Raw genomic sequence first — 20219 nt, 5'->3', positions numbered from 1 at the left:
AGTAGAAGAGAAAAAGACTTTTTCTTTCTATTTTTCTTCCTTTTTGATAGACATATTGTGTGCACATGACGTGTATGCCTGTGTACTTTCAGAATATCTCCTAATAAAGTAATCAAATAGTAGTAATTAATTAGAAAACAATTGCTTGTAAACCTGACATGTTTGATGAAGCTTTCTCTATCTATGCAATGCATCTTCCTATTTTGTAACACACCTGCCCACAACAAAGGGGTCAAGAAGAACATTCTTACCCATCTTAACAACTAGAAAGGAAGCCTCTACTTGGAGATTTCAGAAAATCAACCCCAGGAGTCCTCCTGAAAATGGGGCGTGAGGCGATTTTTTTCTCTTTCCAACAAACAACTGATTTCGTCATCAAGGCCAGTTCTCTCCAGATTTGAATAGCAGCAACTAGGAATGACACAAGATGACCTTTGGATGACTGTGCACTAGCCTGAGAATAAAAATCTTGACAATTGTTCTGCCCCAGCTCCGGATCCCAAGGAGTGTGACACACACCAAGCTCCAAAAACTCCGTTTATTACAAACAGACCCCTTTCAAAATGCAGGCTTTCAGTGCAAATGTCCTTATCAGCCTGCTATAAAGTACAAAGAATAAACAAAGTCCGACATAGGTTGGCAACCAGCCCAGAAACCAAGATGTGATAAGAAACTCACTCTCCAAAATGCTCTGTGTAATACTTAAACGTTGTTTCCAGCAACAATTGCTAACCGCGTGCGACTTAAGTAGGCTAAGGGAGTGGCCAATTATCCCCAAGCCTACTCTTGAGGAGACCTCCTCCTCCTGAGTAGCCACTCCTGCCTTTTGGCAGCCCTGTGTGCTCGAACATTGAGGAGAGGCTCCTCCACTTCACTCTCTGCACTTGAAGGAGCCTCTGAGGTTCTGAAGGCCCTGGCTGAGTCTCTGCCTCTGGCACCACATCCTCTTCAGACTCCTCGCTGTCCGAAGCGAGCGCCGGCTCCACAGGCTGCTGGTGTGACACCACACCAGCCTCCTCGTCATCAGGATCACCACAAGCTGCGCAGGCCGCTGGCGGGCCACAACAACAATTGTCATTTTTCGTAAGAGCAATTGGAGCTTTAGGTCTCCATCTTTTCCTGTCAACGTTTTCTTTTTAGGTGCACCTTGGTTTTAACATCACGTTTTGAATTTTTCTTTTGTTTTTTGTTTACATCTTTAACTGTCAAACATCTGGTTGAATTCTGGCTTATGTTAAACCCTTGCTAGATTATAAATCTGAATTTTTACCTCTTTTTACTGATTTATCTTGGAGTTGTGGAACACTTTAGTTTTTGCCGCATAGCAGTCAATGGTATAAAAAGTTTCCCCTTGCCAATGAAAGTGATCTGACTGTAAATCAGATCACTTTCATTCATTTACAATCAGATCAGATTTCTACTGCAGGGATTTTGTATTTTATTAGTTTTTAAGGGAGCTAAGTTGCTTTGTTTTGCTTTTGAATATATTCCTGGTCTTTTTCTTCCTTCTTAAAGAAACAGGAGCTATTCTTTTTTTTTTTTCTACTCATTTTCTATTGTGGGAAATATTAACCTAATTTTTCCTGTGGTCATTTTATTATAGAATATCTACTTTTTTTGTTGTCCCTAAGAAGAATTACCTACATGTTTTCATTATGAAAGTCCAGCCATAAAAGAGATTTAGACTGTACTAAAAATGAAAACAATAAGAAATTAAAGATTTGGAACATTATATATCATGTCTTTTTTATAATGCACACACAAAGAGATACAAAAGAAAGCGAGAGCCAGATTAACGTAAATGTCAAAACTTTCTTGGAAGTCTTTTCAGTTTAAAAGCTCTAAATGAAAATTTAGATAAAAGGTTTGATGAATTGACAACAGTTATAAATCAGCCTAAGGACTGACACTCAGATACAGGTAACAGCATCTAAATCAGATTTGCAATTGGGTGGATTGAGTCGAGTGGTGAATTGCTACCGGTTCGCCCCAAATCAGGCGAACCGGTAGTGACGGGATTTGAATCGCACTACTGATTGAGTCCATTTGTTGCTGACAGAATTGAAGGAGAAGGAGCTTTGTTTGAGAACTACAGGCTCATTGGAGAAAACTGAAAGGGGCGTGAATATAAAAGGCTTAGAAATGACAGAATGGATCCATGGTAAACTGGACTTTCTTCAGAAAATTGACGGAGACTATGGAATAGATTTATTATATCCAACCAGAAGACAACTGCCAAGTGATGCTGTGTTTCAACTTGCAGGAAGATTCCTTGAACAAAAAAAAGGTCTGTGGAGATATTTACAACTGAGATCTATGATTTTCGGGAATGAAATGCAATTTTATGGAAATATCCTACTTATAATTCTAAGGAATATTTTCGTTATTAAGAATCAACTGAGGATATTTGATCCTGGATGGATCAGATATAATGACTGCAGTGGGTTACGTTAGTTTAGAAACTGTTGTATAAATAAATTTAAAATGTGTGAAAATAAATTTACATAATGCCCTTTCAAAAGATTGCACCCATTTCTGACACCAACCTATTTAATTAGACATTAATATATTAATGTCTAATTAAATAGGTTGGTGTCAGAAATGGGTGTAATCTTGTAAAAGGGTATTATGTAAATTTATTCCGGTTCCATCAAGTAGGAGTTTCACAAGAGGGTGCCAAAAAGCTATGATCACACAATTGAAGGCTCATCTATCTTTTTGCATGCGTGAATACACATAACATTCATTATCTTCTCAGCCTGAAATTTTAGGCCATGTGAAATATCTGAGCAAATCTGTTTGATCTATAGTCCTGTCTACATATTGCTTACATTTTGTACTTTTTTCATATACATTTTAAAACAATACACAAAGTGAATGAAATTGACCAGCACCTACTAAACCAGGGGTCTGCAACCTTAAACACGCAAAGAGCCATCTTTTCCCACAGAAAAGAAAACACCGGGAGCCACAAAACCTCGGTGGGTGTGGCCAACTCGTCACTCACTTTCACCAGTCAAATGAGCCCCCCTAGCCACGCCTACCCAGCTGGTCATTAGGGCAGAAAACCGGTTATTAAAAAACAACGGGAACCACAAAACCCTTTTGACATCTCTCTCTCTCTCTCTCCCTCCCTCCCCCCCTCCCCCTCTTCCCCACTCTCTCTGTATCTCTCTGTCTCTGCCCCGGCCGCTTCTCCATCCCCCGCCGTCACCCTTACCTTCTCAGGCCAGGTGAGGAGTGTTTGGGAGGAGAGGACGAGGGGTGGGGCCATCCAACAGGGAGCCAAAGCAGGGGGCCCAAAGAGCCGCATGCGGCTCTGGAACCGCAGGTTGCAGACACCTGTACTAAACCATTGGATAAAATGACTCTCTGAAAGAGCTTAGCTCTCTAAAGGATAGCAAAAAAGTATGCACAAAGAAATTAAAGTTATAATTCCAAACATTTAAGATCCCCAAGGTCCCTATGATTCTATGTCTAAATCCTCCTGTGAGGTTTTCTGTACTGGATAATAAACAGATGATAACAGAGGGATTTGAAAGTTGACTAGAGGGAAGCAGAGAGAAAAAAAAGATAACACCATACGACAAATTTCAATTCAGTTTTTGTTCTTCAGTACAAAGTGTGTTTTCCTAATCCCTTATGCCTAAAAAAAATAGAAACTAGCTATTGTTCCACAAAAACTTTACTTCTGTGGTCAAGACAATTATATTTTGAAATTGATCTCTTTTTGAGAACATTCTCAATCCATATGCAATGCTGAGTAAACTTCCAGAATATTCTGGAACTGTGGGAACTTGCCAGAAATTTCTAGAATGGACCAGAATTTTCTAGAACTTTCTGGAATCTTTTAGAACTGTCTAGCATTTTCTTGGACTATCCAGTAATATCCATAAATGTATAACAGTATAGGTGCCTTAATCCAACATTTTGTTGTCTAATTGCTGAGTAAGAGAATAGTGAATAGCAATTTTTGATTTAGATGGCATCAGGGGTGAAATCCAAATTTTTTTACTACCGGTTCTGTGGGCGTGGCTTGGTGGGCATGGTGTAGCTTGGTGGGCATGGCAGGGGAAGGATACTGCAAAATCCCCATTCCCACCACACTTCTGGGGGAAGGATATTGCAAAATCTCCATTTCCACCCTCTCTGGGGCCAGCCAGAGGTGGCATTTGTCAGTTCTCCGAACTGCTCAAAATTTCCGCTACCGGTTCTCCAGAATCTGTCAGAACCTGCTGGATTTCACCCCTGGATGGCATCCAGCAGATGCATTTTGCACCCAGCAGATGCATTTTGCTATGTGTGTGGACAATTTATCAAGACAAAGAGTGAAAAAGTACTCTTTGACAGACATCTGTCTGTTAAGATGTGCAAGGCCTACAAAGCATAATTCGGTATGCCTGCCTGGGATCAAGATAAGCCCTGGACACTCATTTCACATGCGAACACTGCAACAACACTCTTGAAGGTAAGGTGATCAATTGCTGCTTGCTATATGGAATTTCAGTGATTTATCACAGTTTAAAAGAATTGCAATTAAGAAAATTTTCACAGTTTTCAGTGTTCTAAGAAAATACAGACTACAATATATATTTTATGCCCCATGGTAATCTCTTGCACAATATTAGATCACGTATGAAGTATCATTTTTTAAATTGATATAATTCTGCTATGTTTATAGGTTGGTACAAGGCAGGGGTGGGTTCTAAAATTTTTTTACTACCGGTTCTGTGGGCGTGGCTTATTTTGTGGTCGTGGCTTGATGGTCATGTGACAATTCTTTAGGATTTAGCAGAGGTACTGGTCTACCAGGCTTTTAACTGCTTGCAGAGCTGTACCGGTCTATTCATTTGTTTTTGGAGGCACCGGTCTACTCATTTGTTTTTGGAGGCACTGGTCTACCCATTTGTTTTTGGAGGCACCGGTCTACCACCACACTGCCTTTTAACACTGATCAGCTGTAGGGCGGCCCTTTGAAGCCCCACGGCAAGAGTTTAAACAGTTTTTTTTCCTTCTAGCCGATCAGCTGGAACTCAGCAGGCAGCAATAGATTGGGGGTGGGGCAAAATAAAAGGTAAGAATAATGCAGGGGGGAGGGAGGGGCGGGGGGACCAGCTCCCAAACAAAGAGAACCGGTTTGGTGACATCATATCATCACCTCTACCGGCTCAGCCAAACCAGGCCGAACCGGGAGAAACCCACCACTGGTACAAGGAAGAAAAGAGTCATGAAATTTGCTATCCTATGAATTTGGTGGGAACCAACTGACTACTCAAGCAACTGTTACTTCTGCATGCTGGACTCTTCCAAACATTGAACTGGTAAGAGTGCGCCTCCCATCATGTATCCAGACATTCCTTCATCTATCATCCTGGTACCATATTGCCCTGAGCTCCTTGTTCTCACCTCTCTGGAGAGGGATCCGCAGCCATTTTGCATGAGCCAACTCGCCGCAGAACAGTTCACCACACCAATTCGCGGCGATAAAGAATTTGCCTTATTTGCCGTTGCATCGGGCTGCAAATTCATGTTTGCGAATGTTTGTCCTTAATGCTCTTTGAGTTTGGTCATTTGCTTGCTGATGTTTCTTTACCCAACTAGGTAACATCATCAGTGCTGAGTGTGGGGTTTGTTCCTGTTTATATGCAATAGCCTGCCTCCTAGTGCTGGTAGGGATGTGATTTTCTCCTTAGTAGTTCCTTGATCCTGCTTGATTGTTTGTCTGGTGTTAACCCCTGCTTATCTGGGTGTTGCTATTGAAGAGCATGTGTTCTCGCCATTTTTTTCCCAAGTTAAACTTATGTTTATGGTCAAGCAAAATACAGTTATCAGGGACAAAAAAATGGCAGATTTTGCTAAACAAAATATACATGTCTTCTTTAGAAGCAAATTCTTTATTATAAATATTTTTGAGCTCTAAAAGAGCTGAGGTGGCGCAGTGGTTAGAGTGCAGTACTGCAGGCTACTTCAGCTGACTGCTAGCTGCAGTTCGGCAGTTCAAATCTCACCCGCTCAAGGTTGACTCAGCCTTCCATCCTTCCAAGATTGGACCCAGATTGTTAGGGGCAATATGCTGACTCTGTAAACTGCTTAGAGAGGGCTGTAAAAGCACTATGAAGTGGTATATAAGTCTAACTGCTATTGCTAGTGCAAAATGAAAAAATTAAAAAAAATCACCTCACATGGTTAGTTTAAGAATAGGAAGCTAAGAGTAAGAGTAAAATACAAACCGACAGTGAAGGAATGTAAGAAACCTGATTCCCTGGAGATAAGTTTAGGGAGCAGGGCTTTTAACTTGTTCATATGTGCTCAAAGCTTATTCAGTGTACAGTATGCAAATTTGCTAGAGAAATCAACTTATTATTTTATTCTTACACAATACGTATATACTGTACTCCACTTTGCCCCAAATTGAGAGAAATGGTCAGTTCAAAAATGTGAATAAGCAAATAAAACATAAAGTAAATGAAGTTATTTAAAAAGAGCTCACAAAGTTTGGTAGCATCTTTTCTGATCCACTTTATTGCATTTTTAATGTAATTAAGTATTTCCTTATTTACAGGGGGTTCTTGCATTACAATCAAGTGGTTCAGAGTCAACTAAGATGATTAAGGGCCTGGAGACCAAAACATATGAAGAATGGTTGCAGGAATTAGCTATGTCCAGTCTAGAGAAAAGGAAGATTCGGGGTGATAGCAGTATTCCAGTATTTGAGGGGCTGCCACAAAGAAGAAGGGGTCAACTTGTTTTCCAAAGCACCAGAAGGCAAGACAATGGATGGAACCATTGCACCAAAGCACCAGAAGGAACAATGGATGGAAACTAATCAAGCCTTGATGGTACAGTGGTCTAAGCACCGTTATTAAGACCAGCTGCCTGCAATTACTGCTGGTTCGAATCTCTCCAAGGCTCAAGGTTGACTCAGCCTTCCATCCTTTCTAAGGTAGGTGAAATGAGGACCTAGTTTGTGGGGGCAATAAGCTGACTTTGTATAAATATACAAAAGTATGATGGCTATTGCTTAACGCATTGTAAGCCGCCCTGAGTCTCCAGAGAAGGGCGGCATATAAATCAAATTAAAAAAAAAAAAAGCACAGAAATAACCTGGAATTAAGGAGAAACTCCCTAACAGTGAGGACAACTAACCAGTGGAACAGCTTGCCTTCAAAAGTTGTGGGTACTTCATCAGTGTAGGTTTTTAAGAAAAGTCTGGACAGCTACCTGTCTGAAATGATGTTGGGCCTTCTGCTTCAGCAGGGGTTGGACTAGAAGACCTCCAAGGTCCCTTCCAGCTCTATTCTGATTGAAGAGTCATGACAGCATTGAACAGAGGGGAGATAAGTCTAGTTCACAAAGCGGTGGCCATCGCAGCATCCCTGCAATCACATGATCGCAAATTCAGGCACCCGGCACCTGCCTTGCGATTACAACGGTTGTAAATATCCCCTAGTTACATGATCTCCTTTTGCAACATTCCCTGCCAGTTTCCCTCAAGCAAATCAATGGGAAAACCAGCAGGAGTCACCCCTGCTGCCTTTTTTTGCCTACCTGCTCTACTGCAACTCTCACCCACCGTTCTGCTTGGCTGGGACTCCCACCTCTTCCCACTTAGCAACATGCACAGCAGTGGGTTCCTCCCGGTTCGGCCCAGTTCGGCCGAGCCGGTAGTGGTGACGATATGATGTCACCGAACTGGTTTTGCCCCCCCCCCCGCATTATTCTTACCTTTTATTTGGCCCCACCCCCAATCTATTGCTGCCTCCTGAGTCCCAGCTGATAGGCTAGAAGGAAAAAAACTGTTTAAACTCTTGCCGCGGGGCTTCAAAGGGCCGCCCTATAGCTGATCAGTGTTAAAAAGGCAGTGTGGTGGTAGACCGGTGCCTCCAAAAACAAATGAGTAGACTGGTGCCTGCAAAAATAAATGGGTAGACCAGTGCCTGCAAAAATAAATGGGTAGACCGGTGCCTCTAAAAACAAATGAGTAGACCAGTACAGCTCTGCAAGCAGTTAAAAGCCTGGTAGACCAGTACCTCTGCTAAATCCTAAAGATGACCATCAAGCCACGCCCACAAAATAAGCCACACCCACAGAACTGGTAGTAAAAAATTTTAGAACCCACCCCTGATGCACAGTCTTGGGGTTATGACAATAGCTGGAACTGCTGGGATTGATGTTGCTAATTGATGCAGGCACACAATGTTGTGCTTTATGACCGCCTCAGTTAGCAATGGAAATTCCATTGCAACCCAAGGAATACTTGTAATTTTATTAAAAAGCGTAGGTTTTTATGAGTTGCCTCTTCTGACTTTTGGATACCAGAAACTAATGCGGCTCTTCTACAATGTCTGCGGAACCTTTGCTATCACAGGCAGACCAAGAGGGCACCAGGGAAAAATAGATATACCGTATTTTTCTGACTATAAGACGCACCGGTGTATAAGATGCACCAAGATTTCAAAGAGGTAAGCAAGGAAAAAAACATTTTTGCCCTCCCCAGCCCCCAGGAGCACTCTGCAGGCCTCCCAAAGCCTCTGCATGTCCTGTTTTTCGCAAAAACGGGACTTGTGGGGTGGGGCTTCGGGCGGCCAAAAATAGCTGTTTCGCTGTATAAGACGCACCAACATTTCCACCCTCTTTTAGGGGACAAAAGTACGGTACTTCCATTTGCAGCCCATTCCAAATTCAGTTTCAAAACAGGGCAAGACATGTATAGAAAAGGCACCTAATCCACAGACTTCTTTCCCTTTCACTATTTTGGGGTTTAAATGCCCCCAAACACAGTCCAATACACGGCATAGGGAAAGAGACACACACACAGCAGGCACCCAGGAAGTCCTGCTTAAATAAAAGAGAATCTCTAAATTTAGCTTCCTGCAGGAAAGCAAGCTCAGTTTTCCAGAAGTAGCTCACAGAAAGTGGGCAGTACAGTTTGAGCGTTCAACAATGATCAGGAGCAGTAGCAGAGGTGGTATTCAGCAGGTTCTGACCAATTCTGGAGAACCGGTAGCGGAAATTTTGAGTAGTTCGGAGAACTGGTAAATACCACCTCTGACTGGTCCCGCCCCCATCTATTCTCTGCCTCCCGAGTCCCAGCTGATCGGGAGGAAATGGGGATTTTGCAGTATCCTTCCCCTGGAGTGGGGTGGGAATGGAGATTTTACAGTATCCTTCCCTTTCCACGCCCACCAAGCCACACCCACCAAGCCACGCCCACAGAACCGGTAGTAAAAAAAATTGAATCCCACCACTGAGCAGTAGGACATTCTTCCTAATAAACTGCCACAAACTCAGATTAACCAGAGGTTAGCTAGCTTCAGCCAGCATCATTTCAGAGGAGATATATAGGCCGAAGTAGAAGAGCCACTAATCTTACCTTCACACTGTTTTCCTTCTCCCTTATAACCTGGCTTGCAAATGCATTTGAATGATTTAGGTGTGTTCTGACAAATTGCATCAATGTGGCAGTCATCTGTCCCTTCTGTACATTCATCAGCATCTGTGCGACAAAATATTTTTTTTTAAAGAAAGTAAAACATAGCAAGTGATTTCATGACAACTTTGAGCAGAACTAGTGAAACCACTCAACTGGGTAAGGATCATCTCAGGTGTAAGTGTAATCTCATCATTGCAGTGGATCTTGAGCCACGGTGGCGCAGTGGTTAGAGTGCCGTACTGCAGGCTACTTCTGCAGCCTGCCGGCTGCCGGCAATTTAGCAGTTCAAATCTCACCGGGCTTAAGGTGGACTCAGCCTTCCATCCTTCCGAGGTGGGTAAAATGAGGATCCAAATTGTTGGGGACAATATGCTGACTCTATAAACCGCTTAGAGCTTAGAGTAAAGTAAGTATGAATAAACTAAAACTAAACTAAAGCACTGTGAAGCAGTATACAAGTCTAAGTGCTATTGCTATCTTCCATAGCTACAACACAAAACTCCTTGATTTAGGAAAGACATCCCAAATAAGTTCCTCAACTAGACATCTCAATGATGTGACACAAGACAGACCTTTGATCACACTGTCATCGCCACTTCTGGATATCCTAAAGAGAAGATTGTCTAGTTTTCTGGCAGCCATTGTTTAACTCCCTCCTGGATGTTACTTCATCATCGGCCTAACCTAATACTCAAAGTGCCATTTGGACCCGTTTCCCACCGAAAAGAAAACACCGGGAGCCACAAAACCTGGGTGGGCGTGGCCAACTCGATGTCATTCACTTCCACCAGTCACACAACCCCCTAGCCACGCCTACCCAGCCAGTCATTAGGGCAAAGAACTAGTTGTTAAAAAACACCAGGAACCACAAAATCCTTTTGACATCTCTCTCTCCCCCCTCTCTCCCTCCCTCCCTCTCTCCCCCCTCTCCCTCTCCCTCTCTCTCTGTATCTCTCTATGTCTCTCTCTTTCCCCCTCTCTCCTTTTCTCTCTGCCTCTGCCCTGGCCACTTCTCCCATCCCCCACTGTCGCCCTTACCTTCTCAGGCCAGGCAAGGAGTGACTGGGAGGAGAGGGCGAGGGGCGGGGCCAGCCAGTGGTGGGATCACCTGACAGGGAGCCACAGCAGAGGGCCCAAAGAGCCGCATGCGGCTCCGGATCCGCAAGTTGCTGACCCCTAGTGTAAGTGCTATTGCTATTTCTCAAACAGTATATTTTGAGAGACACAGATGCAGGAAGCGCCATCTAATGTCATTCTCTTTCATCAAAGTTTATATTTGAAGGTAAGTGTCCAATCACAAAAGGGTCAGGTGTAGTGTAGAAGTTCAAGTGCTGGATAATGATTGGGGAAACCCAGGTTAACTCCTTTGACACAGAAACACATGGGGGACTTTGGGCCAGTCACTCACTCTGATAACAGCTGACCCACCAAGAAAATTGCAGTTTCCTGAGCTGGAAATAAATCAGACTGTAAGGGGAAGACTTTGACTCTTAGCACCTAGCTTTTTTTTTTTTTCTGATTTCAAAAAGTTTATCACATAAAATCCAGAAAAGTTTTCATTATATTTGCCTTTCCCCCAGATCTCCGCTTTTTGTTTTCCTGTGGGGAAGAAGAAAAATTGTTTGAAATATTCATAATTTGTTTTCCCATTCTTGTTTTGGAATGATGACAGCAATTAGCATTTATGCTGCATTTCCACAATGGGGAGCGCAAAATGTAGACAGCATAAAAATGAGACCCCCTGTCATCACTGCAGGAAAACATTATTTTCCTGACTCCAGTATATAGATAGATAGAATTCTTTATTGGCCAAGTATGATTGGACATCGCAAGGAATTTGTCTTTGGTGCATATGTTCTCAGTGTACATAAAAAGAAAAGATACATTCGTCAACAATCATAAGGTACAATACTTAATGATAGTCATGGGGTACAAATAAGCAATCGAATAATACTAGGAAACAATCAATATAAATCATAAGGATACAAGCAACAAGTTACAGTCATACAGTCATAAGTGGGAAGAGATGGGTGATAGGAACGATGAGAAGACTAATAGTAATAGTACTGCAGACTTAGTGAATAGTTTGACAGTGTTGAGGGAATTATTTATTTAGCAGAGTGATGGCGTTAGGGGAAAAACTGTCCTTGTGTCTAGTTGTTCTGGTGTGCAGTGCTCTATAGTGTCGTTTTGAGGGTAGGAGTTGAAACAGTTTATGTCCAGGATGCGAGGGGTCTGTAAATATTTTTGTAGCCCTCTTTTTGACTTGTGCAGTATACAGGTCCTCAATGGAAGGCAGGTTGTAGCAATTGTTTTTTTCTGCAGTTCTAATGATCCTTTGAAGTCTGTATCTGTCTTATTGGGTTGCAGAACCAAACCAGACAGTTATACAGGTGCAGATGAGAGACACTGGAGACATATGGAGAGACATTGGACAATCCCTCCCCCAAAAAAAAGACAGAGAGGAAAGAAAGGAAAATAGCTGGGGTGAAATTTCTTCATCAGGCTCGGTGTGTCACTGAAATATATCTCTTCAAGAGGATTGGATCTAGTTAATACTTGGATGGAGTGCCATCAGGAAATCCTGGATGGTGGGATAGACTCGGAAATTTTTAAAAAATCTTTCGGAAAGGATGCCAATCACTGTCACATTCCTCCCAGGAAAATATATGGGATGAATCCTGGAAATCTACAGGTATAACGACTTTATCTTTTCTCATAGCAGGTAGCAGCAATATATAGAGATATACCGGTATATTGAAAGCGCTGTGCGCTTATGAAAGTCACTTTTAATAGCTTCAAGCTGTGTGCATTAGTGCCCTCCAAACAGCCAGGGTTCTTAACCTAGGTGGCAACTCACAGCAGATATATTTGTGACCACATGAAAATCCTATTTTCTAGCCAGATGGTCAAAAGACTCTGTAAAAAAGAACCTGCGGTGTCCGTCTTCCCTGGGTTTCTAAATGGATGCAGATTTAAGGAGCGGAGATCATTCAGCTGTATTGCCAGGGGGTTACATAAGACCAGATTTCTGCAGAGCGACAATCACAAAAACTCCAGGCTCTGCAAGCAATAACCAGAGCATAAATAAATAAATTAACCAGGTTCTTTCGCTACAGGGATCGCAGTTAAAGAACAATGCTGCTTTTCTGTTACTTGTCACATTTTAGGCAGTTTTATACACTTTATTCCCTTCTGTTGTTGTTGTTGTTGGAAGGTATTTCCCCAATAAGACCTACTTTGCTAAGAGGGCTGTTTGAGCTTCTTGCATTTTTATTGTTCATTCCCAAAGCGGACAGCATGCTAATGTGATTCTCCTACACTCCTAACGTATAAAGTTCCTTTTAATTACAAAAAACTTAGCTTTCAGCGGAGCTTATACTTTTGAAATCACCATTAGGCTCAAGACAGACCCTGGTGGATTTTGCCTTCAGCCATCCCAGATCCACATTTTAGGACAAGAGTTCAAAAGATGCACTCAAAATTCCAAAGGCGTCAAATTTCCTGAAAGGGAGATGTTTCATGGCCACGCAGAAAGTCAAGATGGAAGTAATGACCCTGAAACCAAACCTCTGCTCCTGTTTTACAGGCAACACTGACCTGGGGGCCCCAGAGTTTAAGGCAAACTAACCCTAACCTGCCCCCCCCCAAGAAAGATGTGGCAGAAAAAAAATCCTCTCCTTCCATGTTCTTAGTAAATCTAAACTTACATTATATAGCGAAAAAAATTCATTCGAGAGAAATATGGGGCTGTTATCCTACATGATACTTCTGCTCTATCGCTTTTGTCCCTAGACAATATGATTTCCAAAAGAACTATAAGTCTTTTCCAAAGAATTATGATATCATTCACAATTAAACTCTATGCTGGTAAATCTGATAACTTTAAAAAAACAATGTGAATGCTGGTATTGTTATAATAAAGACCAGAATGAAGAATACAGAAGTGATGCCCAGAAAAAACTAACATTTTTCCTCCCTGCTGGAAAAAACCACTGTATACCATAATAATGCCATTTCAGCGTATCGTGTTCTGCAAACTCAGCAAGAGTTACTGAGGCTTGAAACCACAGTTAAGCCATAAATGCAGGGGTAAAATCCAGCAGGTTCTGACAGGTTCTGCAGAACCGGTAGCGGAAATTTTGAGTACTTTGGAGAACTGGCAAATACAACCTCTGGCTCGCCCCAGAGTGGGGTGGGAATGGAGATTTTGCAATATCGTTCCCCCAGGAATGGGGAGGGAATGGAGATTTTGCAATATCTTTCCCCTGGAGTGGGGAGGGAATGGAGGTTTTGCAATATCCTTCCCCCAGGAGTGGGGAGGGAATGGGGAATTTGCAGAATCTTTCTCCTGGAGTGGGGAGGGAATGGTGATTTTGCAGTATCCTTCCCCTGGAGTGGGGAGGGAATGGGGATTTTGCAGTACCCTTCTCCTGCCATGCCCACCAAGCCATACCCACCGAACCGGTAGTAAAAAAATTTAGATTTCACCACTGCATAAATGTAATAACTTTGCTTGTGCAAACCCAACCAGTGTTCATGAAAAAGGTACTAAACAAATAATGGTTAAGTGTGATTTGCGAGCTCAGTCACTGAATCAGTTCTTTCTCTAAACAATTATCAATCGATCAGAATAGAACTGGAAGAGCCTTGGTAGTACAGGGGTTTAAGGCACCCTGTTACTAAGCTGGTTATTAAGACCAGCTGCCTGCAATTACTGCAGGGTTCGAATCTCACCAAGGCTCAAGGTTGACTCAGCCTTCCATCCTTTCTAAGGTAGGTGAAATGAGGACCCAGTTTGTGGGGGCAATAAGCTGACTTTGTATAAATATACAAAAGGATGAAGGCTATTGCTGAGCACATTGTAAGCCGCCCTGAGTCTTCGGAGAAGGGCGGCATATAAATCAAATTAAAAAAAAAAAAAAAGAAGGAACCTTGGAACTTATCTAGTCCAACCCCTTGCTCAAGCAGAAGACCCTATACTACAGGTGTCAAACTCAAGGCCCGCAGGCCAGATGTGGCCCGCGATGTGATGGGATCTGGCCCACGGGGCCATCCTGGGAAATGAAAGGGGCCTGCCCCCCCGTCTTTCAGCCCGGTCTACCCAATGCAAAGAGGAAACATCAGGCCAGCGTGGCTTTGGCCCAGTTTACTGAGTGCGAAGAGGAAACCTGTCGGCAGTTTGGGAAGTAGCGTCAAGCTGGTCACGTCCACCCAGTTGGTCACACCCACCGAGTCAGCCCCCCCGACCTCTGTCCCCCCGAGCCCCCCCGACCTCTGTCCCCCCGAGGTCAACCACAGCACTGATGCGGCCCTCAATGAAATTGAGTTTGACACCCCTGCCCAATACCATTTCAGACAAGTAGCTGTCCAATCTCTTCTTAAACCCTCCAGTGATGGAGAACCCAGAACTTCTATAGGCAAGCTGTTCCACTGGTTAATTGTCCTCGCTGTTTGGAAGTTTCTCCTTAATTCCAGGTTGCTTCTCTCCTTGATTATTTTCCCCCCATTGTTTCTTTTCCTGCCCTTTGGTGTAACTACAATGACTAAAATGTTATTTTACTGGCACTAGAATTCCTGATGGACTTTTGCAGCCCTTCTATTTGAGGTTCTTTAAGGTTAAATGTTAGGGTAGGGGTGATCCTTGAATCTTCTATCTTTAATCAAAGAAACTCATTTCTCTCCCCCACCCCCCTTGTTTCGATGGATAATGAGAAATGTTTGATTTGTGGCTTCCATGCAATCTTTCTTTTTAATTGTCAGGTGGTTTAATAATATATTAGGTCAGGCTCATCTTCCGAAGTTATACTAGAGAAATTATTTGTTTGTTTGTTTGTTTGTTTATATTGAATGTAGTGATTGCCATCTCATTCACACAGCAAGAATCTCTTCATTGCTTCATCCTTCAAATGCTTATCTTTTGTTTCCCCACGAAGTATTTCAAGATGACAGTTTTTAACCATTAGGCTACTAAATCATTTTGCTTTGCATTATGATCCATCTGCTAGACTAAAAGGAATGAAATGCCCTAACTAAATAATGTTAGTTATGTCGTTAGTTTGAGCTCCGAGCTTGGCGATTTAGTTGCAAACATTTCATCCCCATTCGAGGAGACATCTTCAGTGCGCCTTGGATTGTGCTCGTCTGGGAGAACACTGGCCTTTAAATATCTTTCTGAGTCCTGGTCTGATTTCGGGTTGTGTGATTGGCTGGCTATAATTGATGAGTCATAGTCGTTGTTGTTAAGTACCATCTGTACGATGTAAATTAGTGCTGCTGTTGTTGTTAAAATAGAATGCAATAACAGAGTTGGAAGGGACCTTGGAGGTCTTCTAGTCCAACCCCCTGCTTAGACAGAAAACCCTACATCACTTCAGACAACATCTTCTTAAAAACTTTCAGTGTTGGAGCATTCACAACTTCTGGAGGCAAGTTGTTTCACTGATTAATTGTTCTAGCTGTCAGGAAATTTCTCCTTAGTTCTAAGTTGCTTCTCTCCTTGATTACTTTCCACCCATTGCTTCTTGTCCTACCCTCAGGTGCTTTGGAGAATAGCTTGACTCCCTCTTCTTTGTTGCAGCCCCTGAGATACTGGAACACTGCTATCATGTCTCCCCTGGTCCTTCTTTTCATTAAAGTAGACATACCCAGTTCCTGCAACCGGTCTTCATATGTTTTAGCCTCCAGTCCCAGTTGTTTGGATGTCTTCTGATGATGTCATGGTCTGGTTTCATCATCAGAAGACATCTGAACAACAACACTAGCACTAATTTACATCACACAGATAGTACTTAACACCAAGGACTATGACTCAGCAACTATAGCCAGCCAGCCAACCACACAACCCGAAATCAGACCAGGACTCAGAAAGATATTTAAAGGCCGGTGTTCTCCCAGACGAGCGCAATCCAAAGCGCACTGAGGATGTCTCGTCGAATGGGGAAGAAGCGTTTGCAACCAAATCGCTAAGCTCGGAGCTCAAACCAAAAACAAACTACCAACCTGAGCTACTAATCTTGAAAGACATTTAAATAATGTTAGCCCTGGTACAACTCTTCAAAATGACAAATGTCAATCCTTGTTGACACCGTGCAACATAATGGAGCAGTGTTATGCAAGACTTTGGATTTTATTCCAAAACCATGCTTCAGAAAGAGCAGGGATATGAGTTTCCCAAGCCCATAAGACAGCTGTTGAAGAGAGCTATGTGCTTTCAGGAAAAACACAGCAATTTTAAAGAACTGCAGACAAGGCTTCTATCTACGTATCTGCATACTGCAAAGTGTGTCTTTTTTTAATATAATTCAAAGCACTGCATTTCTCTATAGTGTATTGTGTGTTGTTTGGGGACTAGAAAATGTTTTAAAAATCAAGGAAGAGTCCCTTGAGTCAAATTAACCTTTTAGTAATTTCATGGACATATCTGTGTCGTTTTCTTAGCAAAACATTTCAACACTAAAAAAGCACGATTGCTTTTTTAACTAATAACCCCTTCTGAATATTTTTCACCATTAGGTGTTAAAAAACAGATGGATAATTTTACATTAACCTGATATTAGCCCTTTACTTTCAACAGGAGAAATAACTGCTCATGTTGAAAACAAAACACTTTATTTTGAAATAAAGGGGTAGATTTTAAAAAAATCTACCCATATTGTGTAGAAAAAATAATGAAGTAAGGTCAACATATTCAATATCCAATAAAGAGCGAAAAGAAAAGTCATCAATTTTCTTTTTGGGTTTGTAACATTGATTTTTTTTTTAAAGCTTGTTTAGAGAAGGCCAATCACTGCTAGAAGCATCTGGTCTTCTGGAAGGGCATTTTCCATGGGAATCAGTTTGGGGTTTAGGGAAGAAAGTGGCAAACATCTATTGATTGTGGCCAAAATGTCAATCGGCTAATTTTGCCTCCCAGCCAGAAGAACCTTAAGCCATTTTGTTTTAAAACTTAATACCAGCAGCCCATCTGGGACTCATAGAAACCATGAATAATAAAACATCTAGCAATTGGCTAAACAAAAAGCAGGAGTTTGATTAATGCTATTTATGGACTCGGCAATGGGAGGGAAAGTGGGGGTGGGGGGATGCAACACACCTGCACCATCCTTGGATAGATTTATTTTATGCCACTTAAACGTAAAGACCTCAAGAAAATATGCCCCAGAATGAAAATCACTCTGATTGTTAGCTTAAAAGCCTCACACTCAATGTCTCAGAAATGTTCCAATGGGGGAAGAAGGAAAAAAAAAGAGGCTCCATCAAGCATTCAGGAAGAGAGGGTGAGCAGCTGTGAAGAGGCAGCAATAATAACCAGATATTGTTGCTGCACCTCAGAGAATTTTGCAAAGGGAAAGATATGAGGAACGGGGAGGAGGGAGAAGAGTTATTTCAGTAAACTACCTTGAGAGCCTTAGATTATTAGCACAGACAATATAAAGAGACAGACAATACTTTGCTTTGCCCAAATCAGTTGGGAGAATAGAGTTTGTCTTCCTCTATCAAAATGTTTGTGTGTGGGGATGTGGAATAGCATCAGTTCTTTTCTTTTTTTATTATTTATTTTACTTGCTTCCACAAAGAGGAGTAAATTTGCTTGGGGATTTGAAGGAGAGGGGAGAGGAGAGAGGGAGGGGTCACTATCCAGTCCATCCTCAAGTAGGAGATCCACAATAAGTAAATTTTTTCTGTCTCAACTGCTTAAATTTCATACTTTTGACTCAAAAAGGCCTCTGTTCCCATCACAAACAGCAGAAGTGACAGCTGGGCTCAAGGATAGGGTGAAGATATTCAAGATGGTGGATATGCAACGGTGCCATTGAGGCTTTGCCCATTTGGTGGCCTGTGGATATTTTATCATACCGTTGTAGCCGCCATCTTGACTTTTGGATCACCTTCTGCACACCTTTGTTGAAGCCTTCCTTAATGGACCATTTCGCAACAACCAAAGGACCTCTCTGCATGTCACATGTGGAATTGCCCAGCGTCAGCTGGAACATGCCAACCCACTCTACTCATTTCTAGGAAAATTACCTACTTTTCTTAAGACTAAGAAACAAATACAATTGCGTTAATTTTTGCCAATCTTCTGATAGCCAAAATACTTCATAAATCTCCCCAAAGTAAATTCAAAAGCACATTTCAGTACCATATCTGGAAAAAGTTTACTATTCAGAAGAATAAGAATTACTAAAAGATGGAGTAGATCTATATTGGTTAAGCAATCTTGGAAGTCAGATAATTGAAGTTTTCTCACTTTGGTGCAGACAAGGGGGGGTGGATTTTCCCTCTTCAGCAGGGACTCATTGAACAAAAGTCAAGTCCACCCCAGTGGAGGAAGCAGAAACCAAGCAGGCCAGCCTCTTTCGTGATAGAGAAGCAGCTTTCAATAATGTTATTTCTTTCATTTAGAGTTTCAAAGTCACCATCCAGAGATATAATTCACTAGAAAAGCTTGAGGTTATGGTGGCTTGTCTTTTCCAATCACTTTGCACATATTTCTACATCAAAATAAATAGATTAAAACCTCACACGGGTGGAAAAGATCTCTCAAGGTGCACAGTATTTTGCTTGGGAAAGGAAGGGCACTTCCTCCCCAGCCCAAACCCAGATATAACAGGCTGAACAAACTATCAGCATCCTCTGAAATGAGAAGGCAGAGAACCAAATCTCTCGTTACCACATCCCATTTAACAGTTAACCGCCAGACTCCAAATCAAAGAGGTAACTTTATATATCTTTAAGCATACCATATCTTAAAAGCCATAAGGAAATCCTGTGAAAAGTCGGATTAAAAAAAAAAAGGGGGGGGGAAGCTGGCTGGGAAACCAGGACATAAATCGGAGTTAATACGCTCTGTAATTAATGGTTTGTATTATTGATGCAGGGTAACTCCTATACTTTTCTGTCTAGACAGGTTGCCCTAAAACACCATTTCATCCTAAGGGTCGCCTCTCTCTCTCTCTCTCTCTCTCTCTCTCTCTCTCTCTCTCTCTCTCTCTCTCTCTCTCTTTTTGCAGAAGGTGTCTGAAAATGAACTTTTTTTCCAGGCTTTTCAGGGACAGAGACCACAAATTGTAGTCTGTCATTGTACTTTTAACGGTTAACTGTTAAATTATGAGATTTGGATTTAATTTTTTTAACTTTTTATGAGATGTTTCTTAACTGTTGTGAGCCACCTTGAATCCGGCTGGAGATAGGGCGGCATATAAATCTCATTAATAAATAATAAAATAATAATCAATCAATCAATCCAGAGAAAACCAAACCTGGGAAAGCTGGATGTAACTTTTGCAGCCCTCCTTCCCTACGGAAAAACTAAGCTCCTATCTCCCTTTGGTGGCATCCAGAGAGAGAGAGAGAGAGAAAAAAAAAAGGCAAGCCCCAGACTCCCAGGGCAAGCCAGGGCTGGTGCTCGGGAAGGGAAGAAGGGGAGAGAGAGGGCGAGAAGGAGAAAGCGAGCTCCGGACAGCTGCTTGGCTCTTACCTGGCACCCCGTTGCCGCCGGCAAACCTGTCAAGGTGGAAGATCGCCAGAGTCAAACACAAACGCCGCGCAAAGTCAGCACCAGTCCCCATGCTCTGGATCGGGATTCCGCGCAAGCAACCTGCGGGGCTCTCTCTCTCCCCTTCGCTTAAAAGAAGACGCGCTCCGGGCTGGCAGAGGGCAGCAGCCGCCACAGACAACTGACGCGCTGACAGCATCCCGCTGATTCGCAGATGGGACAGCCCGGTGGGCGGGACCGGAGGGGCGGAATGCCAATCGCTCCTCGCATGGAGAAAGCGGGGGG

General features: G+C 42.5%; 1 protein-coding gene across 1 annotated transcript in view; it reads right to left on the bottom strand.

Moving 5' to 3' along the window:
* The window catches only part of SCUBE1 (signal peptide, CUB domain and EGF like domain containing 1), a 194353-nt gene extending 174346 nt beyond the window's left edge, over window positions 1-20007 (bottom strand). Inside the window, exons 1-2 of the mRNA XM_070946765.1 lie at window positions 19917-20007; window positions 9374-9496 (exon numbers count right to left, since the gene is read on the bottom strand). Of these exons, the coding sequence (XP_070802866.1) occupies window positions 9374-9496; window positions 19917-20007 (214 nt within the window). The remainder of the gene's footprint in view (window positions 1-9373; window positions 9497-19916) is intronic.
* Window positions 20008-20219: the final 212 nt, after the last annotated feature.

Source organism: Pituophis catenifer, unplaced genomic scaffold (assembly GCF_029215685.1).
Source record: "Pituophis catenifer annectens isolate HBS135680 unplaced genomic scaffold, rPitCat1.0.hap2 SCAF_7, whole genome shotgun sequence".
Taxonomy (NCBI): Eukaryota; Metazoa; Chordata; class Lepidosauria; order Squamata; family Colubridae; genus Pituophis; species Pituophis catenifer.
Note: the sequence above shows the minus strand (reverse complement) of the source record. Positions and strands in the feature narration are given on the sequence as shown.